Here is a 16,301-nt window from a genome sequence, read left to right on the forward strand (position 1 = left end):
CAGAGTCAACAACTAGGCAGAGTCCCGTCAAAGAGGCAGATTAGGCACAAACCCTGGTGGAAGGAAATGGCAATAACATGGAGAGCCTAGAGCCCAGCCAAGTGGTGACGCTAGATTCCATGGTGGGGAACAAGAAGGTAGCTAGAGATGACAAAGAAGCCCATACAAAAACAAAAGGAGCAGTCCAATTGGTTAAGTTGGCAGTGACAATGCAAAAGGTGGTGGCAGAGAGAGAAGAAGAGCTCCATAGGAAGGCTTTGATCACAATCTTTAGAGGCAGGTTTCCCACGAAACACATGGCAAATGACTGGATCAATACTACATTGGGATAGGGGATCCTCATTAAAAACATACTTCCATAGGGGAAGGAATACTACATGATTGTGTTTGACACAAAAGAAGCTTGGATCCAGGTTGAAGCCATGCATGGATTTATTGACAAGAATTGGGTGTGTCATTCTAGCCCTGGATCCCAAGGTTCACTGCGGAGGACTAGGCTCGTCTTAAGGGTGTGACTTTTCCTATAAACATTGCCTTGTGGGACGCCCCTATAGAGATGCAAGTTAGAATGGTGGTGAAAGAGTTGGTTGATAGTAGTATAGGCCAAGTCACTGTTGGTTTGGAGACAGTGGATGTAGATGGTGTTCTTGGCCCCATTTGCCTCAAAGTGTTCATCTAGGCCCCGTTGGAGATCTTGATGGAAATAACAGTCCTGGGACAATAGATCAGGATCCAAACAAAGAGTTCATAACCAAGATGTAGCTTCTGCCAGAGGCTAGGACATTGGGAGGAGGCATGTTCAGTTAAGAGAGACAGGTTGGTTATGTAGCATCCATTTGAACTCCTAGAGAACCAGGAAAAGGTGCTGCCACCTAATTGGGCACCTCATATAAGGTTCCTCGTGGCCCCACCTCTCTCGAGACTAGCCACTTAGTCTAAACTTTTTGAAGGACTGATCATGGGGGCTGATAGTGACGATTTTTAGCTGGTCCTCCCCCGTACCATTGGTATGGCAGTCAGATGGATCCCGCCTAAGCAGGAACTCAGTTCCATAGAAGATGGAGATTGGATGATGTGCTGAGGAACATCATTTTCCTGGACGTTATCACCCTTGGAGACTATCAAACACACATGAAGAGTGCCATCATTGAATGGATAGGATTCACAAATTACACCATGTGTGGATTTTAATAGGCAAAGTATAAAGGGAAGATGATTGTAGTGTGGACAATTTCTATAGAATGGAGGGCTAGACCTTGCAACACCATATTTTCCTGGAAGTATGTGTTTGAATGATGACACTCATAGTCATCACTCATCACATGGAAATGTTGAGGACTCAGCTTGATAGATAGCAAGATCAACAAGCATGTACAACTCAGATCCCATGTCTGGGAGCTTGGAATGGAAGGGAAGATTGACATTTTGTGCCTACAAGAGCACAAAATGATGGAGGCCCTAGACTTCAATCTGGGAATGCAAGGGAGGCTCTAGTGGATAGTTCAGGTAGTCATTAGGCTAAGAGGTGGCACAGCATTCATTGTGTCAACACGATGGTCGGCTCAAGTGGGGAACCATGTCATCCTGGTTCTTGGTAAAGCACAATTGCTAGTGCTACACCTTCACTTTGGACGTGTGGGGATAATCAATTTTTATGCATTGATGAGGAAGAAAAACTAGGCCAAATTCTTGACGAACATCTTGCAGTCGGCCCAAGGACAAGTGGATGAATGGCTGGTCCTAGGAGACTTCAACATGGTTGAGGATGTGTGCAACCACAGGGGAATGTAGGAAACCATTCAAGGTTGAGAGAACAAACGTTAAATCTCACAGCAGATGCCTCTGCCAACAGTAGCAAGTGCGGGGAGATTGCACACTCTCCCTTATGCACTCTTCTCCTTCTGGCCATGCCTTTGATCATGGCAGCCATGGCATTGGATGCTGCACTCCTCCTTATCCTAAGACGCCAATCATTTTTTTTTAGGTCCTAGTGCTTGGGTTTGAGTCCCAACCCACTAAGGCGTAGTGATGGTTTGGAATATGAAGACATTTCAATGGTTATGAACTCTCAATAAAAAAGTTGGCTTGGGCACACCACCAAGTGGGGGATGCCCCGAAGTCGTGATGCATGGTTAGTATCTTGAGTGTGCATGTTCAACATATCTAACTTAAACACTCTAGTGCAAGTGGCACCAAGGACATAGTGAGATAGGGATACCCAATCTCGAACCTTTGGCTAGAAAGGCTAACTTGGGTACACTACTAAGTGTGAACAATGCCCTTAGGGTTGTGAATTTAAAGGGTAAGTAAATCTAGTATTTATTGATAAACCTATTAAGATGTTTATATGGGATCACTAGATGATTTTATATTTAGCTAATCAAGGATAAGTTCCTAGTTGAGTTAAGGAACAAAGTTCCTAGATCAAAATAGTGATTTGAACAAGTGGTATAATGTAACTTAGTCAAAAGGACCAAATGGGAAAAATACCTAGATAAAATGATATGTGACAATATAATGGTATTGTGAGTCTAATAAAGTAGTCTCCAAATAAAAATTTATAAGAGGGTCATAAGATTAAGCTATAGATAGTGCTTATAGCAGAAAATGTTGGTGAGATTTACTAAGGGTGAATCTCATGAACTTAGCAAAATAGAGCCTTTGCTATGAAACAAAAAAATACCTCAAAGATAGAATAGTGATCCTAAGTTGCTCAATACAACAATCAAAAAATATGAGAAAGGCTAAAAAAGGGGCCTTGGAAATTACTTGAGGGAATCTAACTAATATGGTTGGAGAATTGGGTGGTTTCGGACTACCAATGAGACAAAGGCAAATAAATATAGCCTTAGCATAATATGTTAAGATATTGGTAATACCTTTGGATGTTTAAATTGAGATTGAACACATGGAGCACTTGGACTAAATGTGAAGCCAGTATTGTCTTAAAATCATATATGGAGGTAAGTAAGTACCCTAAGGCGGATGAGAACTTATAAAGGTTGTGAGTGAGACTCCTCCAAGATGTCAAAGATATGACTAAAGTAAAATAAAAAATTTAATCACTTATACCAGAATAAAAATTTTACTTAGTTTTAGTTGTAAGCTACTAAAGAAAACAATCCATAAGGGTTTAAATACAAAGGGAAAAGACTTATGAACAATAATGCACTCTTTTTTCCAATTAGTTAAGAGTTTTGGGATATTTAGGGTTAAGTGTCCTTAGGTTTGGATAGTATTTGGGTTAGATGAGTCCAAACTTAAAAATTTATATTTAGTATTAGAGTGGTCTCAAGTTCGACTATGTTAATTGGTTAAGGGAATCATACTATATATTAAAATTAACATCTAGCAGATTCAATTTACTTCTGTTAGACTCAACCTAAAGAGTAAGGTGTTAAGAGAGTGGGGCTCTAAAAAAAGATGTGGTTTTCAACTTCCATTCCGAGGGTGTGAACTTGCAAAAAAGCATAATAAATTGTAGGCAACTAAAAAGAATAACTTAAAATACAATCTATAAAGATTCAAATATAAAGGGAAAAGCCCTATGAATAAAATGCACCTCATTTTCCAATTGATTAAATATTTTGGGATATTTAAAGTTAAATGTCCTTGGGTTTTAATACTAAGTTGGGTGACCTCCCAAAAAGTCTAAATTGAGAAGTTTACATTACCTCATTTAGGAGATTGAATGGTTAATACATCCAAATATGGTGTAAACAACTAAAAATAATTTAAAAGCAATGACTTTTTGGTGTATAATGATCATTTCTAGAAATTTCCCTATGATTTATAGATGTTCTGAAGTGCTTTAGAGTGCTAGGTGCAGAGATCTCTCGCAGGCCATAGATGCCTACACTAGAAATATCTAAAATACAGAGCTAGTAACTGGAGCAATAATTCAAAGAGCAAACAAAAAGTGTAGAGCAATGAAGTAAAGGGAGAGTTTTTGAGGAAGTTGCTAATTGGCAACACAAAGCCCTATAAGGACAAGTTTGACTATTGCTTTGTTGTATAGCATATACCAAGCATTAGAAATAGAAGCAAGCAAGATGTAATTAACCATCTTGATAGTTAGTTTGGCTTTAACAACATATAAAATATTATATTCTTCTTAGTTTTTGAATTGTTGCATCCATCATCTCAATTCACAATGTCCTAGTGGTTATAAATGTAAGAAATATGTTTGCAAAAGAACATGCTTTCCAGGTAAGTTTTTATTTTTATCTTAAATTTAAGTAATTTTTCAACAGGTGATGCAGTATTACAACTTTATAATGGAAATAAAAAACAAATGAGAAATATCTCTATAGGAGATAAGGTTTTCACTTAAAATCATTTTCATCTTTTTGTATATAATATTAAATTTTAAGTTCTTTTATAGGTTGCAGTTCGAACTAAAAATGGTGAAGTACATTATTCTGATATATATGCTTTTGGGCATCAAGATTATGATACTTATGAGAATTTTATTCATATTGATATTGAAAATAATAAAAGTATTGAATTATCCCCTTTTCATTTTATACCAATAGTATCAAAAACAGGTAAATGTGATGTAAATAAAATTTTAAATTACTCAATTAAATTTTAGGCTCAATCATCTATAAGTATGCTGATGATATTACTAAAAATGATTTATTACTATCTTTAGATGAAATTTTGGGAAAAGTTCTAACTTATAATATAACTGGTAAGTAATATAAGTAAGTATTTTAACTCAATATTTTTACTTTTATAGGTTTTTATACTTTAAAAAAGCATGGACTTTATAACCCATTTACACTATTTGGGGATTTAATTGTTAATGATATTATTGTATCACCTCATAGTGATTGGTTTTTAGATGATTTATTTAATTTTTTTAAGCTAAGTTACATATTACCTTATGTATATCATATTATCTTATTTCCTATTCAAGTTTTATACATGAATTTAAATTATAAAGTTTATCTTTATTTGTATAAATATTTTACAAGGAACACATTAATGATTAACCATATAATTGAAGTGGGAATATTATGGACATTTATCTATAAAATAAAACATTTCATTAAAGAATAATATTTTGGCATTGTGAGTGCTTTGAACAGCATAAGAATACTCAAAATTATATAAATAAATTTGACTATAATAAAAATTTATTACTTTGAATAAAACAAATAATTAAAAGTCAATATTTTAAAACTTAATCTATATTTTTAGGGCAAAAGCCTCTATTAAAAATGTAGTTATCTAACTAACCATTTTGTTGGAGATGGTGTTGCCGGCTGCAATCGTGTGCCTATTCTTCGTGGTCCTTGTGCTTGCCATTTGCAACCAACAAGGACACCCAGTGCTCTTCCCGGTTGTAGCCAACACAAGAGCAGCGAGCTCGGTAAGAAAAGCAGCACTTCCAAGAGATCAACACACCGGTAGTGATTTGGATCAACAAGCTCACCTAGAAGACGACTTCTTCTCACTTGCCCCGGACATCAGTGAGAAGAATCACACTCACTTCCCAGCAGTAGCAGGCAAGAACGTTGATCGTGAGCGTCAGGATCGAGTGACACCATCACCAGCAGCAACACCATTAACAGCACCACCATCTCCAATGCTAGCAGTAACACCATCGCCACTGCTATCGCCAGCGTGGGAAGGAAACGATCACATTAGCAACTTCTCCTGGAAGCAAGACAATGACGATGGCGACAATCAGACATCTCTCGAGTCCACCCTCATGTCGGCATCCGTGGAGAACAAGACCATCCTCATCACCGAGCTCAACAAAGCATGGGCCGTGGGGGGAATGTTCGACTTGTTTTTGCGCAGCTTCCACACCGGCGAAGGAATCCTCCACCTCTTGGATCACCTCCTCGTTGCCACGCTCGACCGGGAGGCATCCGCCGTGTGCAAATCCAAGCGCCTTCATTGCTTCCGCCTGAAAACCCCCGGGCTGGATCTCTCCACGGAGAGCAATTACAACACCCCAAACTATCTCGAGACCAACAAGCTCAAGATCCAGTTCCTGGGCGATGTTCTCAAGCTTGGATACAACTTCCTCTACACAGTAAGAGAGAGATATTCTTCGATCTTTGATCCACCACCTTTCTCCTTGACGTGCACAGGACGCTGATATACTCTGGTTTCGCGCTCCATTCCAGCACTTCTCGCGAGAATCCGACCTCGACGTCTCTTGCAACCACGATTTCAATGGAAACTCGTCCGACATTGCAAACCACATCAACACGGGCATCCTCCATGTTCGATCAAACCAGCGGACCATCAAGCTCTTCGACCTGTGGTTCGAGCAGCAGGGAACTTCCCCGGACAAGAACGACCAGGACGTGTTCGAGGCCATGAAAGAGACGCCTGATTTTGCGAGCATTGGATTGAAGCTCAAGTACATCCCAACCGAGTACTTGAGCGGCTACTGCCACATGAACACCGACTTTGAGAAGATTTGCGCCATTCACGCCATCTGCTGCATTAGTCAAGAAGTAAAGCTCGCCGCTCTCAAGCAATCTCTAGAAGATTGGCTCCTGTACAAAACCATCACTCCCCAGGAGAGTAGAGAGATTGATTTCCAATTTACCGTCCCAGAGTGCTCGATGTAGATAGCAGCTGTGATGAAAAAAAGAGAGAGAGAAGACAACACACTGTTCTCGATCTAAATTTACGAAAAACACTCACCTGTGTAGCCTTTCGTGATTGCAAACCAAAAGCAAAAGGTTTACCTCAAACCTCCGGCATGGCAACAGTCAAAACTGTCTCGTTTATATAAAAAAAAAACTGTAGCATGCAGTTGGCATTTCTTTCGCAAGATATCCTGCCAAACAGAACAATTCAGTCAAGGTTTCAAAGCAAAGAACGCAATGAATTCGTGGGAGAAGAAATCCACCTTGAGACTTATTTGTTGCAAAACTCCCGACTAGAAACGTTGGTGCCATCTACGAGAGGAACGCGTTGATCCGGACGTAGAATGCTCCAGTTGGGAGAAGCTGCCGCACGAAGCCACCGGAAGTCGTCCACTTTCTCCCACAATCCAGTCTCCTCGGCCAAGTTCGCTGCCTTGAGATGATCCTCAATCCCTTGGTAGTGGAAAGCGTAGGGAGCAAACCGGACTCCACTAACATGCTCCACGATCGGGCGACTCCGGACCCGGAGATAAAAATCCGTGTTGGTGGTGGAGTGGATTCTAATCTGGTGGGACGCGAGCATGAAAATGCAGCTGTCGATCTCCTCCAGAAGAATGGATCCCGTGACTGCGCTCACGTAGACATGGCAGTTCTTGAGCTTGTGGAAGAACATGGCGCGGAAGATCCCCCTCAAGAACACCGTGCAGTGCGTCAAGTTGGAGAGCGTCACCTCTGTCTCGCTGGATTCACCCGAGTCGTGGACGATGGTGGAGTTCTTGGCGTCGCGAATGGAGTGGAGGTTGGCAGCTCGATCAGGCATGAACGATGGAGTCTCATCTTCTTCTTCCTCGTTTTTCACCGCTGGTGGCGTTACCGTTTCTTTCGGTGACGAGGAAGTGTTCTTGGCCCGGAAGGAGAATTTCTTCTTGGGGATGACCTCCGCGATGGCGCTCTCGAGCGATTGCTTGAGCCTGTCCACCACCGATCGAGAGCTCTGGACGTCGTAAGGCGGGAGGAAGTAGCTCGCATCCGACACCATCTTGTCCATGGCCGCGAGCTGGATCGCGACGGCATCCATGTCGGCCTTGCCGGATGCGCTGCCGGACTGGCGGATGCGACTGAGCGATTCCTCCACGATCTTGCGCTGCTCGTCGAAGGCGCCCTGGAACGCACCTGTGGATTCCAGTGGATTCGCGGATGCCGCTGCGTCGTGGCGCCGGGCCTCCGCCTGGCGCGCCCGCTCGCTGTCCAGTGCCGCCAATCTCTCCAGCATTGCGGCATAGCGCCCATCCTTGGCCTCCATCGCTAGGGTATTTGCTAGTTTGCAAGAGGCCTAGGAGATGGATTGGAATTCCAGGGCCATCGAGGAGATGGATCGGGATTCCAGGTATTGCGTGAAATCCAGCTACTAGACAGCGAGCTAGAATGCGTCGCCAAGAATGGCCGGGGTGGGAAGAACAGGAAATTCATCCAAGAACAGGGAGATAGTTGTGAGATTCCAAGACGCTGGATCCAAGCCCAGCGTGGCGCTCATCCTCGCGGCTCTCAAGGCATGCAGCAAATCCAGGAATGAGAAACTGGGTAGAGAGATCCACGCCGCGGCTCGCGAGAGTGGATTCATGGCGAATTCTTTCGTGGTGAGCTCTCTCATCGACATGTACGCCAAGTGTGGGAGGATGGCCGACGCGAGCACTGTCTTCCACGGGATGGAGATACACAGCATTGTCTCGTGGAATTCCCTCATCCTTGGCTACGCCGAGAATCACCAGCCAGAGAGAGCGCTCCAGCTCTACGATCGAATGCTGCGAGAGGAAAGCTTGGCTCCAAATCACGTCACGGATCTCGCTGCTCTCAAGGCCTGCGTGGTTCTCGCCAGGGAAGAAGACCCGCAGATCATCCATGGCCAGCCAGTGAGGATGAAAACTCTGGAGATAGTGATGAGGATCCACTCTCGAGCTGCTAGAGCTGGATCAAGCGGGCAAGAAGAACTCCACATCTTCCTCGCCAACTTTTTGGTGGACGTTTACTCGAGGTGTGGCAGCGCGGGTGATTCTCGACGAGTTTTCGATCGGATCCAACACCGCAGCGTGGTTTCCTGGACCTCGATGATTCTCGGCTATGCTGACAACCATCGCGGAGAGCTGGGCTTGGAGCTCTTCGAAGAGATGTGTCGCGCCGGCTGCTCGCAAAACCAAGTAACTTTCATCGCTGCGTTGAAAGCCTGCTCGAGCATGGCGGAGAGAGATCCCGGCGCGCTCGTCCACGGCAAGCTTGTCAAGCTCCAGGCCTTGGAAACTGGGATGAGTCTCCACTCTCGAGCCGAAGCAGCGGGACTTTCCGAGGACTCGGTGGTGGCCAACACTTTGATCGACATGTACGCGAAGTGTGGAAGCATGGAGGATTCACGCAGAGTTTTCGACGCCACGCCGAGGAAGTGTGTCATCTCCTGGACCGGGACGATCATGGGGTATGCTCTAAACGGTGACGGCGAGGTAGCTCTCGAGTTCTTCCGGCAAATGGACGATCATCAGTGCCAGCCGAATTACGTCACAGTTCTCGCTGCGATCAAGGCCTGTGTGTCTTTGGCGGAGAATGAGGCCGGGACGATGATCTTGGGCAGGATGGTGAAGACGAGTTCGTTGGAGATCGGACGAACTCTACACCGGCAAGCTCGAGAAAACGGTCACGAGAAAGAGATCTTCGTCGTCAACGCTCTCATCGACATGTACTCCAAGTGTGGCAGCCTCGAGGACGCGTTTACGATGTTTTGGAGCATCCATAGGCGAGATTCGGTATCTTGGAGCTCGATCATCCAGGCCTGTGCTGACAATGGCGAGGACGAGCAAGCGCTCCATCTCTTCTCGACGATCCAGCGAGAGAAGAAAGTTGTGAGCCCCGCGATCTTTGTGGCGGCTCTAAAGTCCTGTGGAAATCTGGGAGCTCTCGAGCGCGGAAGAGCTCTCGAGCTAGAAATAACAAACGCGGGCCTCGCGAGAAATCTCATGGTGGCAAACTCTCTCGTTGGGGTGTACGGTCGGTGTGGCAGTACGGCCGACGCCCAGCGCGTGTTCGATTCCCTTCCGCCCCACTGCCGCGACCTGGTGACGTGGAATGCTCTCGTGGACGCGTACGGCCGCCACGGCGACACGGCCCAAGTAATGTCCATGTTTCACGCGATGCAGCACAGCCACGACCGTACGCTGTGGCCAAATTCCGTAACCTTCTTGCTTGCCTTGAGCGCTTGCTGCCATGCTGGCCTTGTGGACGAGGGCAAGACGCTCCTGGCCGCGATGATTCAAGAGAATCGAGTGATTCCGTCGATCAAGCACTATACCTGCGTAATCGACCTGCTGGGCCGAGCTAATCGCCTGGACGAGGCCGTGGAATTGGTGGAGCGATTGCCCTTCGAGGCGGATGCGGTGATTTGGACGAGTTTGATGGATGCCGCGCACAAATTTGGGGACGATCGCGTTGGAAGGAAAGCATTCGATGCCGTGGCGAAGCTGGAGGCGCGATCGGCAGCGTACGTGATGATGTCCAACATCGTAGGAGCGGCAGCGCAAGAGCCCTAAACAAGCTCTGTTTTCCCGCTCGGGTTTGAATTTTAGGGTGGATATTCTGGCCGTTAGATTGGCGGGGATCCAAGGGTGATAACATCCCAGGGTTTTAGAAGCGTCTAGAGAGAAATGGCTGCAGCTATGGCGCCCTCGTCGTTGATCGCCGCGAGGTCTTCCGCAATTCAGCTCAATGCGCCTTCCACGTCCACAAAAGTAAGCATTTTTATTGATTTATCGCTCTTTGGCTTCTGGAGCATTCATAGATCTGCTTTTCTTGATTTTACTGAGCTACATTCTACAAACTATGCTAGAAATCAAAATTTTGTTCGCTTTCTTTGCTAGTTCTTAGAGTTTTTCTTTTCGTATTTTTTCAGCTTGTCTCGAGGAACTGGACAGGCCTTCGCATGGAAGCCGGAAGTTCGTTGTCTGTGAAAATTTCATCGTCCCAAGCTACGAGGATTAGGAGTGGTTCTGTGCAAGTTAGAGCAGGAGTTACTGCAACAGCACCATCAAAGGTGAGAGAATTTTGTCAAAACTTCCTCTTTTTTAAAATACCTTTGGGTTTTTGCAGTTCAAGACTCTAAAACCTCTTGGAGATCGAGTGCTCGTCAAGATCCAAAAAGCAAATGAAACAACACCGGGTGGAATTTTACTGCCAGTGACATCACAAACCAAGCCTCAGGGTGGAGAAGTTGTAGCAGTCGGATCGGGCAAGACCATTGCCGACAAGAAAATCGATCCTTGTGTCTCGGTAAAATGTTTTCGTTCGTGTTGCTGGTTTGTAACTGTGATCACAGATTGGTGACATGGTTGTCTACTCCAAGTACGCTGGAACCGAGGTCCAATTCGATGATGCCGAGCACGTCTTGCTCAAGGAGGACGACCTCATTGGTTTCTTGTCGACCGACGATATCAAAGACTTGAAGCCACTCAACGAGAGAGTCTTGATCAAGGTATGGAAGAACTTTTGGTATTTAAACCGCTAGAGCCTTTTTCTGTTCCTTCTTTACAGATAGCTGAGGCCGAGGACAAGACGTCCGGAGGTATCATCCTCACCGAAAATGCCAAAGAGAAGCCCGTCACTGGCACGGTACCAAACTGTCGTTTATCTTCTAGCTGGGGATTGATGCGAGCTTGTGTGTTTAGGCTGTCGCCGTTGGATCTGGAGCTTTCGGAGAGGATGGGGTGAAAAAGCCGCTAGATATTGCTCCAGGGAACTCGGTCATGTATTCCAAGTATGCTGGAAACGAGTTTAAGAGCAAAGACGGGAGCCAGTATGTTGTGATCCGTGCATCGGACATTCTCGCAGTTTTGCCATAGTTTGCTCCAAGGATTGAAACAAAAACCAATCAATTTTATTCTCGGAAAAAAAACAACTAGAATCAAGAGGTAAAAGTCTTGTTCCATTTACAAGAATGCTAGATCTTCGTCTACGTAAATACACCCGAAACAGTAGCAAAATAGGAATATATCGATGGCTTCCATCACGCGTACTCATCAGCTTGTGCTTGAAGAAGATTTGCTCGTTCCGAAGGCACAGATCTTCTGCCTGGAGAAATGTTTTAGATCGATCACCAAAAACCAAAAGAAAAAAACGAATCAAAGCATACCACAGAAGGCAATTGTGGCGATGAAGAGCATGGAAAGCCCCGAGACGAGAAGATCCGCGCCAAAGATCACTCCCAGGAGAACCAGCCCAAACTTGGGAGCTAGAATCAAAATGGCAAACGCCAGAATCACCGAAAGAATCCCACTGGCGAGAACAGCGGGCCACGATGTCATGTTTCGGACTTGACAAGCCATCAACGATTTCAACAGTCCCTGTGATAGAACAAAGAAAAAAAAAATGTAGTTTGGCTAGAGTAAAGCTCGAGTTGGATCACTTACATGAACTAGAAACCATCCAGAGAGAACGTAGACGAGTGCCATGCCACCTTCAATCGGCTTGATCAGCATCAAAAGTCCAATTCCCAGGTGTAGAATCCCCAGCAGCAAAAACGATGTAGTTCCTGGAGCTCCACACACGGCGATGAACTGGACGATCGAGAAAACGCCGCCCAGGATGAGCAGCCATGCAATGAGCTGCTCCACCGCCAGAGCAAACACCAGAGGGAAAAGAATTCCTATTATGCCAGCGATGATGAAGAGGATGGCATAGATCCCCAGGTACAGGGATAGCTTGCTCAGGTGCTCCTCTGGAACAAAATCTGTGAGCGTTCGCACCGGGAGAGTGATGAAGTACGTGCGATCTCGCTCTTGCGGAGGGGGTTGATCACTGGCATGATAATCTCCACTGTCGTTGCGCCCATTCTCCGCCATTGCGACTGAAACCCTGGATCGATCGATCGAAAAGCCCTAAACAGGTAAAGAACACTATGATAGCGCACTGCCCTAAAAGCACAGCACGTGTCCACACACTTGTCCCCAGCTTTCTTTTCCACGATCCTCCAAAGATGTTTTAAGCTACCTTCCCGCCACATGGTTAATGATCCTTGAAAGTGTATGGGTGGGCATGAAGGTGGCAGTCAATCTGGATGGCATTATATTCTGGACCGTTGTACCACCAATGTAATAGTGTATTCTGATGCATGTATCCAGCCTGGATGTGATTGGCCATTTTGATTGCTATATGGCTACTACAGTCCAAGACTCATTGTTGTATATTCAGATGTAAAGTATTATATGGAGTTCTAGAGTTAAAGGGAAACCACATGGGAAAACTTGACAAAAGAATTTAAATTAACCATATCAAAATGTACTGTAAATTCATAATTTTGTAGTTTGAAAAGTGGTATGAAAAGCTGTTTCCCAAATAATTTCTAAATCTCGTTTTAAATTTAAATACTTTTTCTAAGCGTGTGATGTAGTATTACAGCTGTATAATGGTGATAAAAAACAAATAAGTTCAAGTTTTATATGCTCTTATATAAATTATATACTATTTAATATTTCCAGTAGGTTGTACTTATGTACACTAATAGGTTGTACTTCAAACTAAAAATAGTGAAGCTCATTACTATGATATATATACTTTGGGTATTAAGATCCTAATGTTTATGATAAGGTAAAACAAGTAAAAGTTTCAATTGAATTTTTTATTTGGCAGATATTCACAGAATATTATTATTATTTTATGGTGGGGATTTTGGCTTAAAATCATTTTATAGTGTTTATAAACAAATACAACACCACATTCAATGGGGGCAGGGGGGAGGCCTAACAGCTCATCTAAATGAAAATGTGGTAAATCTAGTTGCTATAAACCTGGGCCAGGGCATTGAGATGGAGCAGCTGTTTGCAGGGAATAAATGCATGCTATGCACCTTTGTATTATGTAGGTGAATTTGAGTGCTTGATTGTCAGATGGTACAGGATAGTGGGAAGAAGAATAGAATGAATATTGGGATAAGGGATCCTTGTCCTCGCAGCAGATGCTCAATTGAGCAAAAATTGGATGCCAGTGGATCCATCATGCAAATGGTGCTGTCTCTCTAGCACATGATGAGAGGTATGTGGATTATATTGAGCAGCTCCTGGGTCAAAAATCTAAAGGGTTGTTGCTATGCTGTCCAGGAAAGAACCAGTTTTGACAAAGAATGGTTTGGGCATAACTTGTTGAAGAAAAATCCAATTATCACTAGTATATGTGCTCCTTTTTGTTGTTGAGAGGCAGCAATGATTCAACATTGCCAACTTGACACAAGAGGAAAGATGATGGGCATCTAGTTGGTGGGGAAGGGACTACAGGGGTGGAGGTCAGACTTAAAATTCTATATTATTTATAAATTAATTCTAAAATTTAAAAAAAATTCAAAAATATTAATTTAGAACTTTATAAATGATGTTTTGCTATTTTTACTGGGAAAATTTTTGCTTATAATATAACAGGCAAAAATGGACTTTTTTAATACTTCTTTTGTGTTAAACTTTGAATTGTATGTATTTACATTTTACAAAAGCTTGAACTTAACAACCTTCTTAAACAGGTGATGCAATAATGGCAATAAAGGAAATAAAAAGAAAATAATATCAAAGATAAGGTTTATTAACTTTTTTGGGTATATTAGAACTTAATCTCTTATAGTAGTTGCAATTTGAAATTCAAATACTACAAGGTCAAATAGATTATTCTGATATATATGATTTCAGACATCATAGATATTTTATTTATATTAACATTGAAAGTATAAAAGTGTTATTTTCATTTTATAATTTCATAAACATGTAAATTTCTTATTTAATTTTTATATAAAATCATCTATAAATATGCTATTGATATTACTATGATGTATTAGTTTTTTTAGAATCAGGAAAAGTTTTATCCTATAATGTAACTGGTAAGAAAATATTTAATCTATCAATTTCAACAAAAACATAGACTTTATAGCCCATTGACATTTAATTGTTAATGATATTGTTGAATCTGCTTTCATCTTTACTTTTGTATATTTTTCTCCTTCAATCAAACTTCCAGCATGTAAAGTAAATAATAAAAGTATTATCTTTACAATAAACCAACTCAAACACTGAAATACCACAGAGATCTTTGGACCCGCAGTTTACAATAAATTGTCAACCTGGAGGTGGCGTTGAAGCGAACCGTACAGCATTGAAGCGAACAAAAGGAGCGCTGTTACAGCATAACAAACGGCCCCGGCAACAACATATGTGAGGGAGACACCGGAGAGCCAGCTGAGGAGCAGCACCGGCGGAGGACAATCAGCACAATGAGGCAGCAGCAAAGAGGGCATCACAGCGACCGCGCGGAGGAGGAAATGGTGGCCAAGATCAAGCATTTTTTAACCCATCTGTCACAAACAGAATAGAACTAAAGTTTTGACCTGAGGATCTCTCTGATTTTTTGTTTAAACCATTAAATTTGAAACTTACAACGGTACAACAAATATGCTTGTGGAGGGTTTAGCTATGGTGTCTTATGAGGAGGAACGACGGCGACGGGTAGAGGAGAACAAGAAGCGATTGAAGGTAAGCCACTTTCCTAGCTTGGCCATGGACCAAGCCATAAAAGAAAATCCTCTTTCACTGCTGCTTGCAGGAACTGGGTATAGCGGAGATCAGCAAGGAGATCGCCCAGCAGACCACACAAAGGGCTTCCAAGAACCAAGTAAGCTTCACAAAACTCGCTGCTTCTAGGCCATTTCCCACATCGATTGATCCAGGCGAGGAAACGTTGCTCAAGGTCAGCTGAGAAATCCGTCTTGTTTGTACGGAGGTCTTCTCGAGTCTCATCGAATCCTCGTCCAAACTACAAACTGGTAGAATAGTATCTCTCGTCTTCCTTTCCAAGATAATCTGTTGTTCTTGGATCACAGGATGACGAGCCCCGTCTGCCTCGAAGAAGGTATGTCTCCCACGAGCTCTAGAAATTTTCTAAGACGTTTCTCGCAGTTCTGGGCGATCGTCTCGAATATCTCCAACCAGCTTTTGCTCACAGGAGGACAGAATGGCAGCGATTGAGGCCGCGGAAAAGATCCAGCAAAGTTTAGATCGTCCTTCCACCGTCAAGACGATGCTCCAGTCCCACGTCTCTGGAGGATTCTGGCTGGTAAATCTCCTGTTTGAGCATGCTAGCGAAAGATTAACAAGAAAGAGATCTTCTTGCAGAGCTTACCACTCTCATTTGCGAAGAAACACTTGCCAAAGAAGGACACGATGATCACCCTCGAAGACAGCGACGGGCAGGAGTCCGAGTCCTTTTATTTGGCGTACAAGAACGGACTTAGCGGCGGATGGCGTGGTTTCTCCATTGATCACAAGCTGCAAGACGGCGATGCTCTCGTCTTCGAGCTCATGGAACCTACACGTCTCAAGGTCAGTTCATAGAAGGCGAAATGAGAAAACTTCTTACAGTGGCTTTGTCTACACAGGTTCACATTTTTCGAGCTGCCGACTACCAAAGGATTCAAGGCAAAAGCATCACAGATAAGGCACAGCTTGCAAAAAGGAGCCGCAGGTAGACTAGAAAGATGACAATGTTTGCTCTTTACAGCTAGTTCTTGTCATTACATCTATCAATGCAAAGAAAAGGAAATCAAGCACAAAATCAATGCAATACATAAAAAGCTAGCAGAAAAATCATTATATTTAAGAAACAAAGAGAAATTAT

At 43.4% G+C, this 16,301-nt stretch overlaps 5 protein-coding genes across 7 annotated transcripts; 3 read left to right on the forward strand and 2 right to left on the reverse strand.

Moving 5' to 3' along the window:
• Positions 1 to 6,078: 6,078 nt before the first annotated feature.
• On the reverse strand, positions 6,079 to 7,960 carry LOC9653601 (tubulin-folding cofactor C). 3 transcript variants are annotated; one of them, XR_002990241.1, is made up of 3 exons: positions 6,881 to 7,957; positions 6,673 to 6,808; positions 6,079 to 6,603 (listed from the first exon to the last, which is right to left on the reverse strand). XR_002990241.1 is itself a non-coding variant. In XM_002985703.2 (2 exons), exon 1 carries the CDS (start codon positions 7,918 to 7,920, stop codon positions 6,889 to 6,891), a length of 1,032 nt encoding a protein of 343 aa, XP_002985749.2. In that variant the 5' UTR covers positions 7,921 to 7,960; the 3' UTR covers positions 6,079 to 6,808. The 3 variants fall into 3 exon arrangements, 2 of the variants coding, with proteins under 2 accessions (XP_002985749.2, XP_024515348.1); XM_002985703.2 differs by having other exon boundaries at positions 6,079 to 6,808; positions 6,889 to 7,960; XM_024659580.1 differs by having other exon boundaries at positions 6,079 to 6,808.
• Positions 7,961 to 8,056: 96 nt separating this feature from the next.
• LOC112340702 (putative pentatricopeptide repeat-containing protein At1g56570) lies at positions 8,057 to 10,189 on the forward strand. Its single transcript, XM_024659545.1, has 2 exons — positions 8,057 to 8,991; positions 9,028 to 10,189. The coding sequence occupies exons 1-2, from the start codon at positions 8,057 to 8,059 to the stop codon at positions 10,187 to 10,189; spliced, it is 2,097 nt and encodes a 698-aa protein (XP_024515313.1).
• Positions 10,190 to 10,236: 47 nt separating this feature from the next.
• LOC9640104 (20 kDa chaperonin, chloroplastic) lies at positions 10,237 to 11,560 on the forward strand. The gene is made up of 6 exons (XM_002985610.2): positions 10,237 to 10,387; positions 10,549 to 10,689; positions 10,746 to 10,925; positions 10,972 to 11,127; positions 11,187 to 11,264; positions 11,321 to 11,560. The coding sequence occupies exons 1-6, from the start codon at positions 10,304 to 10,306 to the stop codon at positions 11,492 to 11,494; spliced, it is 813 nt and encodes a 270-aa protein (XP_002985656.2). The 5' UTR covers positions 10,237 to 10,303; the 3' UTR covers positions 11,495 to 11,560.
• LOC9653602 lies at positions 11,508 to 12,556 on the reverse strand. Its single transcript, XM_002985704.2, has 3 exons — positions 12,062 to 12,556; positions 11,785 to 11,995; positions 11,508 to 11,723 (listed from the first exon to the last, which is right to left on the reverse strand). The coding sequence occupies exons 1-3, from the start codon at positions 12,491 to 12,493 to the stop codon at positions 11,659 to 11,661; spliced, it is 708 nt and encodes a 235-aa protein (XP_002985750.2). The 5' UTR covers positions 12,494 to 12,556; the 3' UTR covers positions 11,508 to 11,658.
• A 2,524-nt stretch (positions 12,557 to 15,080) lies between these two features.
• On the forward strand, positions 15,081 to 16,291 carry LOC9640105 (B3 domain-containing protein At3g19184). The gene is made up of 7 exons (XM_024659600.1): positions 15,081 to 15,160; positions 15,231 to 15,299; positions 15,355 to 15,450; positions 15,508 to 15,536; positions 15,584 to 15,740; positions 15,800 to 16,006; positions 16,063 to 16,291. Exons 1-7 carry the CDS (start codon positions 15,101 to 15,103, stop codon positions 16,150 to 16,152), a joined length of 708 nt encoding a protein of 235 aa, XP_024515368.1. The 5' UTR covers positions 15,081 to 15,100; the 3' UTR covers positions 16,153 to 16,291.
• The last annotated feature ends 10 nt before the right edge of the window (positions 16,292 to 16,301 follow it).

This window comes from Selaginella moellendorffii, unplaced genomic scaffold, assembly GCF_000143415.4.
Source record: "Selaginella moellendorffii unplaced genomic scaffold, v1.0 SELMOscaffold_69, whole genome shotgun sequence".
NCBI classification, from domain to species: domain Eukaryota; kingdom Viridiplantae; phylum Streptophyta; class Lycopodiopsida; order Selaginellales; family Selaginellaceae; genus Selaginella; species Selaginella moellendorffii.

Coding starts and splice junctions, on each gene's coding strand:
- LOC112340702 (XM_024659545.1), top strand. CDS start 8,057: ATGGCCGGGGTGGGAAGAACAGGAAATTCATCCAAGAACAGGGAGATA. Junction 8,992..9,027: donor GCCAACACTTTGATCGACAT/GTACGCGAAGTG, acceptor GGATTCACGCAG/AGTTTTCGACGCCACGCCGA.
- LOC9653601 (XM_002985703.2), bottom strand. CDS start 7,920: ATGGAGGCCAAGGATGGGCGCTATGCCGCAATGCTGGAGAGATTGGCG.
- LOC9640105 (XM_024659600.1), top strand. CDS start 15,101: ATGGTGTCTTATGAGGAGGAACGACGGCGACGGGTAGAGGAGAACAAG. Junction 15,741..15,799: donor TCTCTGGAGGATTCTGGCTG/GTAAATCTCCTG, acceptor ATCTTCTTGCAG/AGCTTACCACTCTCATTTGC. Junction 16,007..16,062: donor TGGAACCTACACGTCTCAAG/GTCAGTTCATAG, acceptor TTGTCTACACAG/GTTCACATTTTTCGAGCTGC.
- LOC9653602 (XM_002985704.2), bottom strand. CDS start 12,493: ATGGCGGAGAATGGGCGCAACGACAGTGGAGATTATCATGCCAGTGAT. Junction 11,996..12,061: donor CTGGATGGTTTCTAGTTCAT/GTAAGTGATCCA, acceptor GTTCTATCACAG/GGACTGTTGAAATCGTTGAT. Junction 11,724..11,784: donor CGCCACAATTGCCTTCTGTG/GTATGCTTTGAT, acceptor ACATTTCTCCAG/GCAGAAGATCTGTGCCTTCG.
- LOC9640104 (XM_002985610.2), top strand. CDS start 10,304: ATGGCTGCAGCTATGGCGCCCTCGTCGTTGATCGCCGCGAGGTCTTCC. Junction 10,690..10,745: donor CTGCAACAGCACCATCAAAG/GTGAGAGAATTT, acceptor GGGTTTTTGCAG/TTCAAGACTCTAAAACCTCT. Junction 11,128..11,186: donor ACGAGAGAGTCTTGATCAAG/GTATGGAAGAAC, acceptor CCTTCTTTACAG/ATAGCTGAGGCCGAGGACAA.